The 14,070-nt window shown below is 46.8% G+C and overlaps 1 protein-coding gene across 1 annotated transcript in view; it reads right to left on the bottom strand.

Moving 5' to 3' along the window:
* SYNPO2L (synaptopodin 2 like) overlaps nucleotides 1-14,070 on the bottom strand; it is a 37,488-nt gene that overhangs the window by 10,969 nt on the left and 12,449 nt on the right. Inside the window, exons 2-3 of the mRNA XM_013176613.3 lie at nucleotides 11,947-12,098; nucleotides 8,506-9,167 (exon numbers count right to left, since the gene is read on the bottom strand). Of these exons, the coding sequence (XP_013032067.3) occupies nucleotides 8,506-9,167; nucleotides 11,947-12,098 (814 nt within the window). The remainder of the gene's footprint in view (nucleotides 1-8,505; nucleotides 9,168-11,946; nucleotides 12,099-14,070) is intronic.

Raw genomic sequence — 14,070 nt, 5'->3', positions numbered from 1 at the left:
GAAATGAAAATATGGCTCTGCAGTGCTGAAAAAATCTCTTTCAAGAACATTCAAATGGAATGGATAAGAGAGTTAAGAGAAGGGTTATAAAACTCATACATTCTGCTGGTGTGGTGGACAATTTCTACAGAAAACTTTTTGCTAATTTGTAGAGCACTCAAATTTTGTCCCCATTAAATTCTGCTGGAATAATACAAAAAAAATCTATTAGGCAAAGCCTTCAAAGACTTTTCTATGTACTGATTTAACTAAATTTCACTGAAGAGGATTAAATTAAATTGCTAATTACAATAAAGAGAAGTGCAAAAACTGTAGATCTTTTTAAGATTAGGACCCACTACAAGAAAGCATTGTATCCTCAAGAAAACTACTGAACAAGGAGGCTTACATAATGTCAGATACTGTTCATGTTCACTAGGAAATAAAGCTGCTAAATTTTATCACTAAAGACCAAATTCTAGAAAAGCCAATACTACAGAAAATAAGCGTGTTGCTAATTTCAGATATAAAAAAACTATTCCTGTGTGATGAAATACTACTTTGTCTACTATTTTTTCATATGGGATCAACTTCAATTTTGTTTTTCCAGCTATTTATGTTGGGCAAGGTCATTTTTCCATGGCTAATGTCGCAAATATCTCAGTAAGTCATTAGAGGATATAGACATCTCATGCTCTTCATATCTGGAGTCCTTTCAAAATATGATTTGAATAGGTTATACTGGCCTTCCAAGTATTTCCCTGTTGAAAGCCAGCCTTTCAAGCTACAACTAATGTTTGAATTGCAGAATATGGCAGAGGACTGTATATTCTTTTACTTAAAAGAAGTGGTGTAACTCTGGGGACAGTAAACTTATTTCTCATTCTTGGATGTTTGCACACTTCCATCACATAAACTGTGCATAATATAAAAGATTAATACTGGCTTCACCTCCAGCTTAGCATGGTACAGACAAATGCTGTGGTCGTACTGAAGTCTGCAACACTTAAGCATGTAGCTAGAGTTAAATGTACAGTTAGGTACTTGTGAAACCAGTGCATTTTCTTAAATGGCTAGTGATTTTAAGAGTTACTAGTGAGACACTGCCCCACTACAATCTGCTGGTGTTAGAAAGACATAAATCAAGCTTCTTTACAGGGGAATCAACAGCTGTGAGAAAAAATGCGCTCAGTCCCTTAGTAGATTTTTGACCATTCTTTGCCATTCTTTGACTCCCACACTGCTACTGAAGAACCCTGCTAGGCTAAGAAGGTTCAGAGACATTACTATGCATGGCAGCAATTTGTCTCTGTATTAGTCTCATGGTATCCTGCTTGTTCACTCAAAAATCTCCCTCGGTTGATTGAGAGTTTGACTTTTTTTCCTGAGCTAGAGGGAAATGTGTCCTCAGAGCAAAAGGCAGCACACATGGCTGGCTTCCCTCTCACACTTGGGCCCTGGATAGCCCGGATAGGCCCCTACGTAGCCTTCTACAACAACACTGCCAAAGAAGAGCTTGCTTTTTGCCAGGACAGCAAGTTGAAAGTACTAGTGAATCCGTCTTTTGCATTTTTAGCCTGATTTCCTAAGAAGGGTTTATGTGGTCACACTGCAGGTTTTGTGTTGTTGTTTTTGTCTCTTTTTGTTTGATTTATGTGATTCACCCTAGAAGCTTATGAGCTCATTTGTTAATTTTAGTCTGAAGTCACAAAGATATGAAGCCTCCTATGAGTTACGTGAAAATAGGTGGCTGGACAAAGGAGATAGACCCCACCATAGGAAGCGGAAAGCCTGAGTGTGGTCTTCATTAGGCACCAAAAACTGAAGAACACACAGAAAAGATTCTAAGTTCCCATTTTGAATATGAGAAACATCAGGCAGATTTGCATTTAGTAGACATGAGAGAATGAGATATCAAATATGAGATATAAATTAAAAGGACACCAGGATCTGTTCATTCTGCTGCTCACAGATTTGCTTGATGTCTGACAGCAGGATATTACTGACTCATCTTCCCTTTGTCCTTCAGTGTTTCCAGCATCCACTCTCTGGCAAGCATATGTTCACCATCTGGGTCTGTGCACTTGATTAGTCCTGTATCACTTGTCATATATTTTGTTGTCTAATTGATCTTAGTCCCTTTCTGCGACCTGTCAAGCTCCCACCTCATTCTAAAAATCCAGCCTTCCACAAGACAACTGTACGTACTTGCCATGCTTTATGTCATCTGCTGATTAACACACTGCAATCTCACTGAATCCTCAGGCCATCCATTAAAAATGGTATTACTGCCATTTGCTGTTACTGCTTGCTAGGTACAACACACTCAAGAGAAGCAACAATATTTAAAAAGATTCACTAGGAAGAATTTGCAGTTGAAAAAGCAGATAGAAAGACAATGGTGGTGGACCTGGGAACGCTTCTGAGCTCCTCAGTCCAGACAACCCACCTCCCTCCCCCTGTTCCCCACACACCTGGGTTTCTGTGGGAAGAATGACCAGAGAAAAGCTGCAAGGTGTCTGAGCCAGGTCCCAGTTCTGAGCAACAGCAGTTTAGGGGCTCTGGGGTGCCCCGCAGCACACACTGCCTGGTCTGTCTGGGTGCAGCTGGAGGACAAGATCCACTGGCAGAAGAGGGGAGGGTTGGGATTTTTAATCATCTGTCTTTTTGCCAGTCATATAACATTGAGGTGGAGAGGACATTTGACTGACATACGTTGGTGTTTAAAGCTCCATGGATGAAAATATAGAGGTAGTCCCACTGGATTCAGAAGCCTAGTGAAACACCACTACCAACTTAGCCAATTAGCTACCCTGACATCATGAGCCATTAATAGGTACGTTTTCTGCTCTATACTTAGCCAATTGTGTAGTCACCTTACAGTAGCCCCTTCTCTCCCATATTTCTCTAGTTGGAAAAGTCATGTGGAACCGTATCAGATATCTTGCAGAAGTCAACATACACTGTGTCCACCTTATTTTTTAAGCCATAAAGTACGTTGCCTTGTTGAACAGGTCACTGATAGGTGTCTTTTTGTTGTTTTTACTTTAGTCCATGTTTTTTTTACTGATCATTTTGTTTTTCACAAAGTGTGCTCAAAAGAACTACTTCATTCGCCTCACTGAAGCTAAACTGCTAAACTTTTTTTTTTTGTCATCTCCAGAGCCAATGCCTGTAAGAAGGGTGCTATTCTTGGTCCCTTTTTCTGAGTCCCTCCCCATTATCCCAGGATATTAACAAAGACCTGAGGGTTGTCCTAATACAATCTTCGCTAAGACCTTACATTTCACCTGCACAGAGGATATGATTCAGCCTTGTCCTTTTCAGTATACTCAGTGTGTCAAGATATGCTGAATCTTCTCCCCCTCATTCCTGCTCTTCTTTCTTCTACACTGAGGGCCAGATCATTGGTTAACATGAGCGGTAGATACGCTGATGACAGTGAAGCTTTATGGATTTCACAACAAACTGATCTCCCTTCCTGTGATGGATTTAAGGGAAACTGCCGAATTATATTTGTCAGGTTCACAGTTTTCTCCTTCCTAACTATAATTTTCTCTCACTCTTGTTGAGCAATGACCTATGGCTTAATTACCCCTTGTCAAAGTCCTTTTATGCCTCGCCCTTTTATGTCTCTCCCTCCCCCATCACTATCATTTTTTCTCATTTCAGTGTTGTCTCTGAGTAGCTTTGCCTACTTGTCCCAACCTTTTCAGCAAGTCCCATATCACTTTCAGACATGATGGAAATAAAATTAGACAGGAAGAGGAATTCTTGTTGCCTGTTTGCATTTCAGTTTCTTTCAACTCAGCTCTAAAAATCCTGGAACCTAGAAATTTTCAGACAATCTCTGCTCAAGCAGCTAATACATCAGCCTGAAAATATCACCTCTGTGCTTTCGGTAGAAAACATAAACCAAAGGTGTAAGCTCAAATGACATACTCAAGCCTAAAACTAGATGGAGAGGGCTCCAGATGCACACTGTTTATCTCACTGCTGTTTTCTTTAATAAAAGCATTCCAAGCTGCAGAGAATTCAAAACTGAATGTTAATACTAAATGGTAGATTCATAAGCAAAGGCAGAAAGGCATGCAGCTAGATTGCATACACCAGTGTATGTAAACTGATTTCCCAAGTGGAGGCAATTTCTAGTTCAACGCATGCTGAAGTGAGGTCAGACTCTCCATCAGTGATTCAACCATGGAGGCTGTTGTTCTTGTTTTCCTAGTGGCTGTCTGCTTACTGAGTAGCAAAGACCAAGGGTTATTCAGCATTGTTTCATACTGCAAGCAACAGACCTCCTGTCAGATCAATAGTTCAGGTGATTAATCTTAATCTCCTGATCTGAGCAGAATGTTTTTCTGTTCTACTTTTATGCAGGTAGAATGGGAATCTTTTTGGTCTTCTAGATTGCAGTGAATTACAAAACTATTAAGCTAGCCTACCAACGATGCAATTATTAGACGCAGTTGTCAAAGGTGAAAGCCAAGTAGAAAACATGGAGCAGTAAGTTCAAACTGCCATTCAGATACTTTATCTTCTTCACAACTCCTGTGGCCTGTATGCATTGTAATCGGCTGGTAGTTGGCTTGTTGCTTACACACTCTCTGTGGAGAAATGTGACTGCACTGTTAGAAGAGGTAATTTGTGTGGCCCTCCAATGAATAGCCCACTTATTTATAAGCATCCTATCTCAGCAAGTGATGATGTTGTACGTCCACTTTGAACAAGAAGGATTTCCTTTTCTGATATGGAATGTAGTAACTTTGATGAATGTGTACCCACAGCCAGGCCCTTATAAAGCAGAAGAGGAAATTTCCCCACCCATTTTTCCCTCCCTTTCCTTGCCATACATGGAAAGACTCTTGAGTCCTAAGAACTAAAAATAGTCCAGTGGATAAGTTTAAATTGAGATATTTTGAAGCACTTCTTGCACTGACACAAATTCCTACAGTGTGATAGCAAGTTAGGACTAGACCACTGTCGTGGTATGCCTGTCTTCTGCCAGCAGTTGGTATTGCCAGTTGGAAGAAAGCCTGAGCCCATTGCAGACAATTGGGGATGGGGGTGAAAATACAGTGCACCTCAAGGAGCATGGGTGGATGAGGAGGGGAGGTCCTGGCTACAGAAGGATCCCAAGCCTCTGAGAGTGGGGTGAGCATTTGTGCAGAGGGGGACACTGCAGGAGCTGTGGGGAACCAAGGGTCCTCACTAGCAATTGCTTGTAACATCTGTAGTGTGAATCTCCCTGCCACAACCCCCTGCTTTTTGCTGACTTTCAGGAACTCATTCAGATTCCCCGCACTTTGGTGTGTGGCTCTCCACGCTGCCCCACTAGTCTGCATCAGCAATGCTCCGAGTGGGTTTTGACCAGGCATGTTTGAGTTGTGCATCCTGTGGGAAGCTGGGATGATGTAGGGGCTTATTGCACACGATGGAAAAAAATGAGTCAACAAAAATGTGCAAACTGTGAGACAGCAGGAACTCTGGAAAGAGGCAGGCCCACACCTCACTGCACTGGCTGTTGCCTGAAGGAGCTCTAAGCCCTTGCACCCTTTTCCATGGTAGGAGAGCCATAGCACAGCAGCTGCCTACACACAGGGCATCCTAAGGTGGCACTATCAGCTGCTGTCCCCTCCTCCCTGAGCTTCTTTTGTTCCATCCCATCCACTGCCAAATCCTCTTTTGCTGTCTGTACTCACCACCACACTGTGTTCTGCTCCCAGGGTCAACCCCTGGGCTCGTGTGAGTAAGTGAGCTCCATGTGTTCCTGTGGCACTGCTGCCAAAGCAGGTGTCAGACAGCAGTGTCACCTCCGGTAATGGCCACGTGATTTATATCCTGTTAGCAAAAGCAGGGAAAGTAACTGTAGCTGTCAAAAGTTGGTGGATTTGATGAAAAAGATGTGTGCTGTAGAATTGTCAGTCAGACACAAATTAACAGAAAAGGAATCAGTAACAATCGGACTATAAAAGACTGATCGTCCTTTATAGTGAAGGCAGGAAAAAGAATGAGGGGAATATGGGGGGCATTTTGTAGTTTGATTAATGTTCTTGAGGACGGTAGGCAATCAGCCCAGATCAGAAATTTACCTGCAATTCTGTTTGCCTGAGGTGCAGGGACAGGTAGGAAAGGGAAAATGTTTCTGTAGCTTAAGAATGACAATGAAAAGTTAAAAAGAGTAAATACAAAGGACAAGAGAAATACCCCCAACACTGGAATTGGAGAAAACATCACAGCAGGCAGAGAAAGCTGCAGGAGTACATTATAGAAAGAAAAGGGTGAGCAACCTGTTAATGCTCCCAACAAACAAACAAACAAAAGGAGGGAGTTATTCATATTATGGTGCAGTGGTGGGAGCCATGACAAAGAGGAGGTCAGGGCAAGGCAAGGAGGGTGTGCTGCGCAGGTGCACTGGGATTATATTTAGAGAGGTGGTGCTCCAAAAGGCAGATATCTGATTAGGTGCCAGAATGGCTCTCACCTGTCTACTGTGTCTACACCAGGTCCTAGGCTCCTATGACCGATTGTCCAAGTCACCTACCTTACTTGACTCAGTTTTTAAACACTTGTTTAGCTTCTGAACCTTGAGCGTGACTTTGCATTCCTGCTTAGCAAAACCCAGGAGTACGCCTGTCCTGAGAAGGCTGTTGTGCTTTGGGTACTGCTAAGGAGGGGCAGAGAAACAGAGCTTTAAACTCCTCTGGTTCCATGGGAGCCTGAGGCAACTGTAGGAGCTAAACCACTGTGTGTCCAAACACCCTTGCAAGGCCAATTGTTTCTGGCAATACGTGCAGTGCCGGGTACCTCCAGTGTCTCTGCAGGCAGCCTCCCCCCAGGAGCCAGTGCAGCTCTGCGGTCATGCACCCTCCTGGGTTTATTGCAGGTGTAGGTGCTCCTTAGCTCTGCTCCCCATGTAATGAGCACCTCCCATCCTTCTTCCCTCCTTGCTTCCATCCTTCCTAGAGTTGCTGGCTGCTGATCACATTTTTTTTTAATAGGTACTCTTGTCCAGCACAATCAGAACATAGAGTTTTGCCTTCATAATTTCTGCCAAGATTCCTAACCCAAGAAAAGGCCGAGCTGGCCATGTGAATTGCCATCCATGGAAGAGCAGCTCTTACATAAGGACACCCATGACCAAACCTAATCCAGAAGGGGGGTGAGGGGTGGAGGGGTAATAGGAGAATAAAATATTATCTCAGTGTGTAATGCTTCTAGGAACCCTACCTCTAGCTGACAATAGAGTTGCATCACCTTCTGCCATGGGGTATTATTTTGCCATCAGAAATACTCTGCATTAAATACGTGGCTTTCCTGGGAGCCTTCTGCACTGACGCTATCCATGGAAATAGGCCTTGATGTAAAGCAATTGCTTATCCACTGCTGGGACTATCAGGTGGCAGGGAGCAGCTGAACATGCCTTTCTCACCATTCACCTCATGCTTGTACATTATTCAAAGGGGGAAAAAATAGCCTCAGAGAGGCTGAAATCGTTGCTTTCTTTGCTCTCCTAAGGAAAGTGAGTGCTAAAGACTAGAAAGAAATGCTGCAAGGCACCAGGTCTGTTACATTGCCTAGCGGGGCCTGACACAAGGCACCCAACTGAGTCCATACCCTCAGTACAGGGCAGAGCAGGAAGCCAGTGCCCTGCCTGAAGGATGCAGCCTGGATTTGAAAGTTACCTCTAAAGGACCAAGAAAAAGAGAGGGGAGTGGCTTAACAACCGCCTTGCAATATTAGCTGGTCTGGGGAAAAGATGCCTTGCACTTGGAGCAGAGAATTAGAAGTGACAATCTGGGTGGTTTATCTGAATCAGTCTGATAACTTTTCTAAGTTTCCCATTCTGTCCCTCAGTTAAGTCAGCTGTTTGAAACCTGCTTAATTTCTAGGCTCAGAGAAGTCAGTTAGCCACTCATACTGTGCACTGAGATACTCGTATGAAAAAAGCTATTGATTACTTTTTATTTAATATTGTTGGGTAGATCACAACTGTGAAGTCGAATAACATCTTACCCTGCCTTCGTGTCTGGGTTTGAAATACAATGTGTAGCAGAAACTAGGAAAGATATCCACAGTTAAGGTCACTTCAGGTCTATGACCCAAGTACTACATGACACTTTTCAGTGCTTTATTCCACCTGGAAAGGTCTCGAGTTCCTACAAGGACCTGTTGGAATTAACTGATTGACCAGCTCCCAACTGCCCTTGCTGGTTCCCCTCTAAAAAGACATCAGCTCTACCAGGGCTCACCAGCTACTGCCGCTGCACAGTTGTGTGGCTGCAGCTCCTAGAAGTGACTCCTAGACCCCCGGCCCTTTCTCTCATCTATTGCTTGGGACAACTTGGGTGATCTAGACCCCAGTGCCAAAGCTGCAATAAGAGACCCCTGTCTCTGCAGGGCTGACTCGACTCTTGCTTCTTCCCAAGCTAGAGGAGCTAAGCCACTTTGCAGGTGTGAGGCTTTGGAAAGGAGCTCAAGCGCAGGAAAAGGACGTGGGGTAGTGGCAGGGTGCAGAGGACTTACTGGCCTGCTTGGCTTTCTCTGCGTATGTGGTGGTCAGGTCTTCATCAACTGGGTGCTCCACGGGCCCCACCATGGGGATGAGGTGGCGCTCCGCTCGGATAGCCTTGGTGGCGTGGGGCAGGAGCATCGCCTCCGGCGAAGGCTCCCGCCCCTCTGCTGAGGGTGGCCACAGCGCTCCTTCGCTCTCTGAGAACGGCGTGTCCGTGCGGCTGCCGGGTGGGCAAGCAATCTCCCTCTTGGCCACCCCACTGGAGCTGGCCACCTCAGCTCCCCCCTGCGCAGCGGCCTCTGGTGTGCTCTCATAGCCACTCTGTTCGGACAGGGTCACCTTGTCCTGGGGCACGTCTGCCTTGCTGTTGGTGCTGCCGGGCGGGGAGCGTGGGCTCTTCTTGCGGGCCCGGCGGTGCTTCTCCTGGGCCACGTTGTCGGCATCGCTGTCAGTCTCACCGTAGTAGGCCTCGCTGTCGGGCGGGGAGGTGAGGCTCTCCAGGTGCCTCTGTGCCCTCCGGGGCTGTGGAGGCTGCGTGGTGGCCGGGGCTCCTGCTGGCCTGGAGCTCAGCAGCTGCGCCGGGGGGCTGAGCGGGGACGGCGGGGAGAGCACTCGCTGCCCCGGGGAAGGGGACCGCTGCAGCCGTGGGCCAGTCTGGTCCCCACCAACTATCCTGCAGGAGAAGGAAAAGCACTGAGCGAGGTGGGGGGAGCTGCAAGGAAGCCCCCTGTGAGGAGAGAGCACACTGGAGAGGGAGGGCTGAGGGCTAAGCTGATGTTTCAGGTGTCTTTCATGTGGCACAGATAGATACCTACAGGGCAGGCACATCTCTGACATCAGCTACTTGCTCTCATCCTGATTTTCTCTTTCATGACCTCTTTGAAAACCAGGTGTTAAACACTCGAAAATCAGAATGTCCTGAAAGCATAAAAATCTACCCAGCTTGCTTAATCAGCTCCCAGGCATTTCTCTTTGGGAGGTAAATTCCTGCCCAGCAAGCATTCCTCAGCACAGCTGGCCGTGCCCACTCAGCCTGCCGGGCAGGACTGCGAGGTGGTGCCCTGGCTGTCACGCTGCCCTCCAGCTGCTCCTGCTCCTGCAGCTGGAACTGCATCTCAGACCTGTGCCAGCTCTGCACACCAGGGCATCCCCCAAACTGCTCCAGCAGTTTAGTTCTCTGAAGGAAGAAGTCGGTGCTGTTTGCTTGCCCAGCCTTCTAGATGGGAGTAAATAGCAAATACTTAGAAGAAAAGGACCCAAGCACTCTGTGGAGGTAGTTGAGAAGATCTGTGGCCAGCTCACTGCAGGCTGCTTCACAAGCTAGCTGCCAGTGTCTGGATTTTGACGACTGCGTTGCAGACATGCCAGCCCAATCCATGCTGGCATTTGCCTTTGGCTTAGACATGGCAATTCCAACCTGTGAGTCAGCTGGAAGGATGACTGGGGTAGGAGCAGGACAGACTGGGACAGTCAGTCCGACTGCTGACTGCCAGAGGGAGAACTGGCTCTGCTGATGGGAAACAAGCCAGCTTTGTCCTCCCTCTCCTCAGGAGCAAGCCCAGAGTTCAAAGGCAGTTTGATTCTGGACCACACAGATGGGGTGGGGAAAATCCTCCATCCCTTGCCAGAGTCACCAGGGCTTGTTGGATTTATAAAGGAGCCTCACATATTTGCCTTTTGAGTATGCATACTGGGAAGTCAGGTAGAGTATGGCCTCTGTAAAGCTGTGGAGTTCATGACTTGAATCCCAGTTCTTTTTAAACCAGCCTCTGAACTGTGAAAAATATATATACTTGTCAAATGTAAGACTTGTTGTAAGCTAAGGGTGGGACAATTTCTCTATTTATTTTTTCTAATAATATTTGTATTATGAACTCTTACTGGGGAGCAAACACAAACCTCCCTAAGCAAAACAAAGAAGTCCTTCCTCATCTTTAAACACTTGATCAGATAGCTGAAAATCATTGCTGCTTATAAGCCAATTTCTGTGGTTCTGCACTGTACATTCAGGTCACAATCTTCCTTTTTCTTTTCACACACATTCCACACCAACAGAGATACTTTCTTTTTCAACAGAAATACATACAGCCCTGCATACTGCAGTCATCCAGCCACCTCTCCTCTCTGAAAAGAGCTAATTGGTGTTTTCCTTGGGAATATAGATATAGATTGGGAATAGAGGTGTGATGAGAAAGCACTATTTCATGATTCTCCAGTACCCCAAAAGGAAGCCAACTTCATTGATTAGTTACGTTATTCCCAAGCCATCTGATGTTGGCTCCCAGAGGGCTGATCTGTGTGCCCTGCGAGAAGCCTGCCGTTGTCACATTGCTAATTCAAAGAGTGCTAATTTTGGTCCAGAGGAATTTGCCTGGGCACCTGTTGGCTGCAGATGGGCTCCAGTGGGGTGAGATAAGGCCTTGGCAAGGAGCCAGGTGCTATTCCAGCCACCTTGTTCAGGGCTCACTCATCCCACTTAATCACAGCAGTACAGGGAGAGCACATCAGAAGGCACTGTAGCCTTCCCCAAAGCCAAGGGAAGGAGCCTACATGTTCTTGCTGTCCTTCCTTCTCTGAGCACTGCCCACCTCCACCCCCAATCTACAGATGCCAGCAACCAGGGTGGCTGTTCCTCCCCTCTGCCTTCTCAGGGCTGCAGAAAATCCCATTTCTCAAACACCTTCAACAGGGCCTTATTTCCTGAGGGCAGCTTCTGAGTTGGCAGTGGTGTGGACTAGCTGGGAACTCACACAGCTTTGCTGCCGTCGTCTTACCTGATTCATTTACAGCTTGTGCCTCATCTAACGTACACTGAGGCACTGGACTGGCTTTAGCACAGGAAGAAACAATGAAGTTATTGGGACCATTTGTGTGCTTAAATTTGAGCCTGATTTCTAGTATTCTGGAGACTGGAGCTCTCACCGGAGATAGTTCTTCCTGGAGAAAGGGACTCACCTACATACCTCTGAGCTTTGTAGAAGTCCCTGTTGGACTATAGTGGTCTGCTGTAGCAAATACTGAGGTAATTTTTGTGTTACTCTTTGTCCTGGCTCAGTTATCCAATGCATCATCAAATCCATTTCTACAGAATGAACTGGGTCTCTGTTAATTCCTGACTTGAATTGTCCTATGTCAACTGTTTGGTTGTAGCCTAAATTGCTCACTCTTAGCAGCACAGTCCTCACACTGGAAGTATTTCCCTCCAGCCTAAGGGGCTGGGACATGGAAATCTGGGGTGAGTTCAAGACCAGTGCTAGGCACTCTGGAGAGCAGCACAGAGAATGGATGACCACATGTTAGCCATGCGGAACTCCTTCTAGGGTGGCTCACAGAATAGAGAAACCAAAGGCTCCCTGCCTGCCTTCTTCCTGCCAGGTGTGGATAGCTGCTGTGCTGGGTGAAGCTGCTATGCTGCCTGCACTGTCTCAGCATGGTGCTGGGGAACAGGTTACCTTTTCACCCGGATGTTGAGCATGCCATTGGAGGAGTCAATGATCTGCATGGCAGTAGCATGGGAGAGGCCAGCACACGACTTTCCATTGATAGATACTAGCACATCATTTTCCCACAGGCCTCCACGGCATGCTTTGCTTCTCTTTCGGATCTGAAAAAAACAGAACAGAGAGGATAGGGATGAAAGTCAGAACGGCAGCTCTTTAGGGCAGTTGCTTGTCTCCTGCTGACCCTTTTATTGCTCCATCCCTGAAAGAATAAAATAAGGCCTAAGACTACTGTGCTGCCACTGTGATGGACCAGTCCCCTGTGCCTTTCGGCATCTGCATTTGTGGTAGTTCCTTATTCCCAACTCTCCCTGTACCTGGCTGTGTGTCAGCATTTCAAGCTGTACCCACTCCTGTGATTCTGTGGTGTGATCCCTGACACACACAGAGCCCCTGCAGATGCCGTCCTCGGGGAAGCTGACATCGGGAAGAGTTGGGGGCTCTCTGGCACTTCCTGCTGTCAAGTATTCCTGCTCGAACGGCTTTGGCCAATGTATTTCTGGACATCTGCATCATGCCATATGGTGTCCTGTTACACAAGTGTAAACGTGGAGTAAATCTTTAGCCTTAACAGGAGCTGTGCGAGATATGCGTTGCTTTGTCTGAGAAGGGAGTCTGGGGCTCTAGTTCCAGACCAGTCCCTAACCTGGCCTCTCGTGGCCATCTTACACCAAATGTTTCCTCTTCCTTCTGTTCTCAGTTATCCGACTTATCTTCTGTATCTCAGTTAAACTTCTCACTGAAACCCACAACACAGTCTAGCATTTCTGTTAGAGCAAGCAAGCAAACCAAGTGCCCACTTGGCCTGAAAACACAGAGCTCTCCCATGTAGGTAAGCAATGGGACAGTTTTCTTGTAGGACAGCTTGGCACCCATAATGCACTCATTTTGAACGTAGAGGAATTGCCAGACAAAAACACTGCATGAGAGCAAATCGTGCCTAAATTCACTAAATTTGTAAATTCTTCTAGAAATTTTATTCAGATCTTGCAGTTAAGTGAGAGATAAATCAGTGCAGAGCTGTTTAACAGAGGGTGCAGCGATCCCTGAAGAGAGGTAATGTGCAGCACGGCACCTTCTCCCATATCTTAGAGTTTGCTGCTTGAGCAACCAGACTCGGCCATAATCCTCTGAGGGGCAAGAGCAGCACTCCTTGCGGGTCAGCCTGTCAGCAGAACTGGGAGGTACTGGGGATGAAGATGGAAAGAAGGGGGATGCACTCTGAGTTGTCTGTGTGTTCACTGGCACTTTATCACCCTGTAGCCTCTCCAGCTTGACCCCAAATTTTGCCTCTGTTCTTAAAATAGGGACTCTCTCATTGCAGCTGCCATATCCATCAGTCTCTGTCATTTTAGGCCTTTATCTCCCTCCTTGTTAATAAAAGCCAGGAATGAAAACATGTGGGTCTGTAATGAACCACTGCTGAAGAGCTACTTTTCTGCTGTTACAGTACAAATATTGCTTCCTGATACTCCCTCAAGGTGCAGCTGTTAACTGAGAAGAGATAGCAGACTTGTTTTCCAGTGCTGCCTACTGAGACTGCAGCTAATGCAGAGGGTTAGGGGGCTGCAGCGAGGGGAGAAGGAAGATGTCCCCCTGGTATTCCTCAGAAGGCCAACTGCTGCTCCGTGCCAAGTGCCTTGTGCTCAGCACTGGATGGGAACACACTTGCTGAGTACCTCTCCCAATTTTGGAGTGAGGGAAGTGAGGGTTAAAGACTGTCAGCAGGTGCTGAGAGCATTCTTCACATCCCATCATACTCTTCCATGCTCACTGAAACCAGCTGGCCGTGGGCTGCTGACCACCCAGCCCAGAGCCGTTCGGCCTCACCAGCATCTCGCCAGCCTCTGGTCCCTCGGCACCACAGGAACCTGCCAGCGAGCACTTGGCACTCCCAGGTCAAGCTGCACTCACGCACAGCCTGCTGCTGCTTCAGCGCGCTTAGATCAGAGCAGGCTGATGGGATGTCAGCTGCCCCGTGTGGGCTGAGCAAGGTGGGCAGGCAGTGCATGTATTTTATGGTTAGCACACATGCCAGCCCATCGGCTCTGGCTTGCTCTGTGCTCGGACTTTCCC

This window comes from Anser cygnoides, chromosome 7 (genome assembly GCF_040182565.1).
Source record: "Anser cygnoides isolate HZ-2024a breed goose chromosome 7, Taihu_goose_T2T_genome, whole genome shotgun sequence".
Taxonomy (NCBI): domain Eukaryota; kingdom Metazoa; phylum Chordata; class Aves; order Anseriformes; family Anatidae; genus Anser; species Anser cygnoides.
The sequence above is the reverse complement of the archived record's forward strand: the minus strand, read 5'-3'. Positions and strand labels throughout refer to the sequence as shown.